This window comes from Hyla sarda, chromosome 6, assembly GCF_029499605.1.
Source record: "Hyla sarda isolate aHylSar1 chromosome 6, aHylSar1.hap1, whole genome shotgun sequence".
NCBI classification, from domain to species: domain Eukaryota; kingdom Metazoa; phylum Chordata; class Amphibia; order Anura; family Hylidae; genus Hyla; species Hyla sarda.
The window spans coordinates 109,939,883-109,947,443 of record NC_079194.1 but is presented as its reverse complement, the minus strand read 5'-3'; the positions used below and the strand labels follow the sequence as shown (position 1 = coordinate 109,947,443).

At 40.3% G+C, this 7,561-nt stretch overlaps 1 protein-coding gene across 1 annotated transcript in view; it reads right to left on the bottom strand.

The window, feature by feature from the left end:
- Positions 1–516: 516 nt before the first annotated feature.
- Positions 517–7,561, bottom strand: part of PPP4R2 (protein phosphatase 4 regulatory subunit 2) — a 44,750-nt gene continuing 37,705 nt past the window's right edge. The window contains 4 exon segments of the mRNA XM_056524635.1: positions 517–1,333; positions 2,695–2,948; positions 3,719–3,859; positions 5,330–5,463. Of these exon segments, the coding sequence (XP_056380610.1) occupies positions 1,023–1,333; positions 2,695–2,948; positions 3,719–3,859; positions 5,330–5,463 (840 nt within the window). The 3' untranslated portion in view covers positions 517–1,022.

Genomic DNA, 7,561 nt, shown 5'->3' with positions numbered 1-7,561 from the left:
CAGCCTTGTTTCTAGCATGGTGTCCAAGATTTTACTAGACAAAATCCAAGATTTTGTCTGGAATCTGTGATGATATTCTTAAGGCCCCCAACATTACAGATGCAAGTCCCAGCCTGATGACCCATATAGTCAGTTGACCGTTCAGATCATCAGAACATTGGTCATACCTGACCAATATGTAGAAGAGAAAATATATAAGAAAAAAAGAAAAAGCAGCTGCAATATATGACCATGTGAGGCCCTCGTATAAAGTGTAAGAAGCCCTGTTATAGGTAGAGGTTTTTTTTTTTTTTAAGTAAAATACTTAAAAATAAACCTATGCTGTTAAAGTCACAGCTGTTTTATGCCTCGACTATGGCAGCTTCCAAGAAACCCCTTGGCTGCGTTTATTTATGCCCTTCACACCTCCCTCCACTGAACAGAAATCAGGTACACTAGAATTTTGGTTGAGAAGTCAAAAACATAGGTTTTGAGGAGCTCTACGCTAGCACATTCACTGCCATAGGAATTAGTGTGGAGAAGAAACAACATTTTCTATGAAATCTTCAATAATAAAAAAAAACTAATTTTTTTTTTTTTTTTACAGTCAGATTAAAGTTTAGCAAAAATGAACATCAGTGACAAGGAGGGACGAGACGCCATAAAGATGTTTTCTCTTTTCCCCCCCTCATCCTTAACCAAACAATGTGTGGAAAACCTCAGAGTTGGTGAAATTATAACCTTCCAGTTTAAAAACCTTTCTAAAGGAAAAAAAAAAAAAAAAAACCTATACACAATCCACTGATCTGACCAAACCAAGTCAGCGGTGATAAGAACCTGAAGGCTTAAGAAATTCACAGTTCTGAAATGGGGTGAATAAAGCTCAGTTTCTATTCCAGAAAAGTTTGAGTTTTTTTTTGTTTTTTTGTTTTACAACCTGCCTTTTGTAAAACTAAAAAGGTCCGCTTTTATTAAGTAAAATTTGTATACAGTGTAAAAACAGAACTGTCTGGAAAATACTGTGTCTCTAGGTGTCAGTGTAGTTAGTCTTGTTCCATAGGCTCGTCTGCTACATCTGTGCCCGCCTCACTGTTATCCATTGGGGACTCAGAAGGGATTTCAGGGGTCTTTTCAAGAGTTTCTGGGTGCTCGGGTTCAGTGCACTCTGTGTCAGCTTTACTTGTCGAGGTTGCGCTCTCGGCCTCGTCTGTGCTCAAGCCACTCTGAGGTTCAGAAGCCTCCGACTGCTCCATTTGATTGGATTCCTCGGGGGTCTCTTCAGTTACACACAAGTTGTCAGTGGTTTCCTCGTCGGCCTCTTCAGCGGCAGATTCGCTTGATGTCACTAAAGAATCTGCATTACAGATAACACACATAAGAAACATTCTAGGTACTTCACAAACTGCAGGTCTATTTGTACATTTGTCATATACTTAAAAAGGAAATTAGTCAACCAGGTTGAAGATAGGGCAGCATAAACTAGTGAGATGGTCTATTCACATGTACAGGATTCAGCGCAGGATTTGATGCTGCAGATTTCAATGGAAACTGAATGACTGAACACAGCTTGAAACCCAACGCATCAAATCTGCACAGAATACTGTAAGTGTGAATAGACCCTTAGGGTACGTTCACACATACAGGATCCTGCGCAGGATTTGTAACTGCAGATTAGAAGCTGTGATCAGTCAGTTTACATTGAAATCTGCAGCTGAAAATCCTGCCGAAGGCTGTCCGGGCATGCTGGGAGTTGTAGTTTTACAACAGCTGGAGGCACCCTGGTTGGGAAACACTGCTCTAGAACCTCTGTATTTTCACATGTACTGCAGATGTTGATTTTAAGCTGTATAAATCAAACAGCAAAATGCTGCATATACAGCACACACTTAAACATACCCAGAAATTACCATCAATTCTGAGAATGAGGAGGGACGTGGTGCTGATTTATAGGTAAACCCCCCTTCTCAAATTTCCTTGCACAGTGGCGCTCCCAGCTACCCAGCAGTGCCAAAAAACGACAGCTGGCTCCACTCACATGAATATAGTGACACTGAAGGGAGCACGAAAAAGAGAAAGTGCGCGAAAAAGAGCGAGCGCGTGAAAGAGAGAAGAAAAAAAGAGAAAGAGAAAGAGAGAGAAAGAGAGAGAGAACAATATTTTATACAATGGGAATCCACCTTTCATGCAGACAGATCATCAGAACCAATGCAAAATGTTCTCAAAAAGTTCTTGCCACTTGAATACTCAGATACAGAAATATTCAAAAGAAAGAAACCATATAATCAATTGATAATACAGCTCAATGGAAGAAGTTGACACCAAATAGGTTCTGCCATCTGTTTGGTTGCTATTGGGAAATCACAGCTCCGCTTTCATATTTAAAATTGCTCTGGTAAAGTGAAAGCAGATTGGTTTTTGTAAGTCTGAGCTTATAAGCTCTTGCCAATGCCATCCATCAACTCGCCATTAATTTACCGCTGCATTCTTTCTATACCAGTGCTATGAAAACAAGCAAACTGTTTTGTTACTGTATATAGCATTGCAAAAATGCTTTTGTTACTAGTTTATATTTTCCTCAAAAGCAGAGGTTAAAGGTTTGCTACCCCAAATACAGCCAAAACCAGTAACACATCAGCCATATTCAATTATAGATATGTAACCTAGATAGGTTTATGCCAAAATGTATAGATCATTGTGCACAGGAAAGGCACCCACCTTCTGCAGCAAGATCTGTATCACAACTGTCTTTTTCTGTCTCTTCTTCACTTGTAGACACCGCTTCTGCTTCATCAGGCATTTCACTGGATGACTGGTTGGAAGAAGGGTCCTGCAGGGCAAGAGGCTCATCTTCCTCATCTTCTGGGTCAAACTTCAGTCTCTTCACCTCATGCTCTTCTGTCGGATCTTCCTCCATATGCTTGTTCTTTACAGTACTTGAAGGAGAACTTTCATCAGGAGACAGGGAATCACTGTAGAGATAGGCCAGTGTTAAAGGGTTACTCCGCTGCCCAGCATTTGGGACAAACTGTTCTGAACGCTGGAGCCGGGAGCTTGCGACGTCATAGCCCCGCTCCCTCATGTCACCATGCACCGCCCCCTCAGTGCAAGTCTATGGGAGGGGGCGTCACGCCCCCTCCCATAGACTTGCACCGAGGGGGCGGGGCTATGACGTCACAAGCTCCAGTGTTTGGAACAGTTTGTTCCAAACGCTCAGCAGTGAAGTACCCCTTTAAATTTAACAATGGCAATCCTGCTACTAGTCCCTAATGACAGTTCTGTAGGTCAGGATGCTTGTTACAGTGATGCTAACTGAGCGTTATGCTAATGTCAGTACATATGCCCCGATAGCTCTGGACTAGAGATGAGCGAACTTCCAGTAAATTCGATTAGTTACAAACTTCTCGGCTCGGCAGTTGATGACTTTTCCTGCATAAATTAGTTCAGCTTTCAGGTGCTCCGGTGGGCTGGAAAAGGTGGATACAGTCCTAGGAAAGAGTCTCCTAGGACTGTATCCACCTTTTCCAGCCCATCGGAGCACCTGAAAGCTGAACTAATTTATGCAGGAAAAGACATCAACTGCCGAACCGAGAAGTTTGTGACGAATCAAATTTACTGTAAGTTCGCTCATCTCTACTGTGGACCTATTTAGCTTGTGCTCATATGTCTCTGGCTAGATTGTCAAGCAGCCATATTTATCAGCTGCTAATATTTATTAATTCAATATGATAAAGTGGTTAACCTGTGAGCCTCGTCTTTTTGTTCTACGTCCGAGTCTTTGTTTTCACCACCGTCAGGCAAACCATTAGTTGTCATGGGACTAGAAAGAGATAGCTTCGGCCTGCTCAGTGGTCTTGGCGTACCTGGACCATTAACGTTCGATCTAAAAAAATAAATTTATATAATAATATAATATAATATTTATTTTATAATATATTTTATATATATATATATATATATATATATATATATATATATATATATATATATATATATTCATATATACATACACACAAATATTCACAACATAAAAAAGAATCCACGCCCCCCCCCCAATAACAGTTTTAAAACCATTTTCAATTTTACAAATTGAACTCAAGTATAGAAATGGAGAATAATCATATAGTCAACATCTGCATAATTGTCTGAATTTTTAAACTATTATATTCTTGATCCTGCACAGTCAACGGTGTAAAAAAAGCTATAAAGATGCAGCTCTATAGGTGGAAAAAAAAAATGAAACAAATTATGTAAGTTTGGTATCATTGTACTAATACTGCCCAACAGAATAAAGTTAGCATTTCAGTTATACTCCCAAAAAAATTGCTTTCAAAATTGTGTAATTTCATTTTTTTCGCAATTTTGCCCTACATATAATTTTTTTCTGGTCTAAAAGAAAAAAAAAAAGAAATATGTCCTAATACAACTTTATCAGAAAAAAATAAAGAGGTATAGGTGTAAGAGAGTGAGGAATAAGAAAACCTAAGCCAAAAAACAAACATTGAGGCATCCTGAAGAAGTCAAAGGTGTTCTCATGGTAAATATTAATGGCCATTGCTAGCATAAGCAGGGGTTATCCAGGAAAAAACTTTTTTATAGATCAACTGGCTCCAGATAGTTCCGCAAATTTGTAAATGACTTCTATTAAAAAAAATCTTAATCCTTTCAATAATTATCAGCTGCTGAAGTTGAGTTGTTCTTTTCTGTCTGGTGACAGTGCTCTCTGCTGACATCTCTGCTTGTGTCGGGAACAGCAAAGAGTAGAAGAGGTTTACTATGGGGATTCGCTTCTAAACTGGGCGATTCCCGAGACACGTGTCATCAGAGAGAACTTAGAAAACAACTCAACTTCAGAAGCTCATAAGTACTGAAAGGATTAAGATTTTTTAATAGAAGTAATTTACAAATCTGGTTAACTTTCTGGAGCCAGCTGAGGAGAGAGAGAGAGAGAGCGAATATAAATAAATAAATATAATATATATTCACTCTCTCTCTCTCTCTCCTCAGCTGGCTCCAGAAAGTTAACCAGATTTGTAAATTACTTCTATTAAAAAATCTTAATCCTTTCAGTACTTATGAGCTTCTGAAGTTGATTTGTTTTCTAAGTTCTCTCTGATGACATGTGTCTCGGGAATCGCCCAGTTTAGAAGCGAATCCCCATAGCAAACCTCTTCTATTCTTTGCAGTTCCCGACATATATATATAAATAAAATAAAAGTGTTTTCCTGGATAACCCCTTTAAAGCTGTAGACCATTCAGTCCTGAAAGGGGGGAGAGGGGGGAGAGGAGGGGGGGGGGGGGGGGGGAACACAGCCGACAGGACTAACTGGACTCCTGGAGCTGCTCTACATACCTGTCAGTGTAACTCTGGGAGTTGCCGGGAAACATCACTCCATTCATTCGGTTTATGCTACTTGAATTATTTTTCCTGCAAGAACAGAGGTTTAGGCAAGATAAAATATTTGCATTCAATACACCAGGTCAGCTCTGTACAAAATTTCCATAGTTATCTGAGTATTGTATTAGCTGCAAAAGAAAAAACAAACTTCCTGCTGGAGACCTGTTTTTGTTCTAGGACAGCGTTTCCCAACCAGGGTGCCTCCAGCTGTTGCAAAACTACAACTCCCAGCATGCCCGGACAGCCAACAGCTGTCCGAGCATGCTGGGAGTTGTAGTTTTGCAACAGCTGGAGGCACCCTGTTTGGGAAACACTGTCCTAGGAATTACACTACAGTCCTTCTGAAAAGTGAAAAGGAAGAAAAGACTATGTTGTTACTAGAGATGAGCGAACTTACAGTAAATTCGATTCGTCACGAACTTCTCAGCTCGGCAGTTGATGACTTATCCTGCATAAATTAGTTCAGCTTTCAGGTGCTCCCGTGGGCTTGAAAAGGTGGATACAGTCCTAGGAGACTCTTTCCTAGGACTGTATCCACCTTTTCCAGCCCACCGGAGCACCTGAAAGCTGAACTCATTTATGCAGGATAAGTCATCAACTGCCGAGTCGAGAAGTTTGTGACGAATCGAATTTACTGTAAGTTCGCTCATCTCTAGTTGTTACCCCTGACCCGGCAATAATTTTCTCTGTGGTCTTATTTTCTTTATATTTTATGCCTGCCTTCAGCAATAAATGTACTTTTTTGTTTTAACCCTTATAGTGTGAGGGGAGTATATACAACAACCAGATTTATACGGAGAGAGTTCAGCAGAGAACTTCTAACCACCTCTAGCAAACAAAACAAGGCTGCACTATGACATGCCAGAAGTTTCTAAAGGGGACAGTTATCCTTTAATGCCACAATATACCAGTCCTGTTCAATGGATATGCAGTGACATCTAGTACAAGTCAATGAAATCTGATTATGGTTAGGATTTCCATATGAGCTTAATGGGTTACTCTGGTGGAAAACTTAACTTTTAAAATCAACTGGTGCCAAAAAGTTAAAAACAGATTTGTAAATTACTTATATTAAAAAAAAAAAAAATCTTAAATCCTTCCAGTACTTATAAGCTGCTGAATACTACAGAGGAAATTCCTCTCTTTTTGAATTTATTTTCCGTCTGTCCCCAGTGCTCTCTGCTGACACCTCTGTCCTTGTCAGGAAAGGTCCAGAGCAGCATGTTTTCTATGGGGATTTTCTCCTGCTCTGGACAGTTCCTGACATGGACAGAGGTGTCAGCAGAGAGCACTGTGGACAGACATTCTCTGTGGTATACAGCCACTAATAAGTACTGGAAGGATTAAGATTTTTTTTATATAGATGTAGTAATTTACAAGTCTGTTTAACTTTAATTTAAAAAAAAAATAAATAAAAAAATTCCACTGGAGTACCCCTTTAAGTTTACCTGAATGTGTAGGAATTACAATGTCAAATACCATATATACTAGAGTATAAGCCAAGTTTTTCAGCACGATTTTTCGTGCTGAAAATGACCCCCCCTCGGCTTATACTTGAGTGAACTCTCCGCCTGTCAATCACTTCTCAGTAGTCTTCAACCTGTGGCCCTCCAGAGGTTGCAAAACTACAACTCCCAGCATGCCTGGACAGCCATCGGCTGTCCGGGCATGCTGGGAGTTGTAGTTTTGAAACCTCTGGAGGGCCGCAGGTTGAAGACCACTAAGAAGGTCTGGATGATGACGGGGGTGTTGATGAGGACATGGGGGGGGGAAGATGATGTATTTCCCACCTTAGGCTTATAGTCGAGTCAATAACTTTTCCTGGGTTTTTGGGGTGAAATTACGGCTTATATTCGGGTGGGCTTATACTCGAGTATATACGGTACTACAGTGCTTGAGGCCTTGAAATACAACTTCCGGGTAAACAATATTACAGGTGCACTTGCAACTGTGTTCTAGAATTTCTTGTAAAGTGATGGCATATCAGTAGGAAATGACATTACTTGAGAGGAGAGTATGGGGTTTCCTGAGAAAGAAGGAGCTTTCCAAGCTGGTGGAAAGTTGCGTTTCATTGAATGGTCTTGACTGAACAGTGGCGCACTGGTCACCTGCTCAGCTAAAAACTGCCCCTCCATAGACTGATGGGTACGATTGCTGTGTTTATTCCAGCTTTTAAACAAAAGTAGT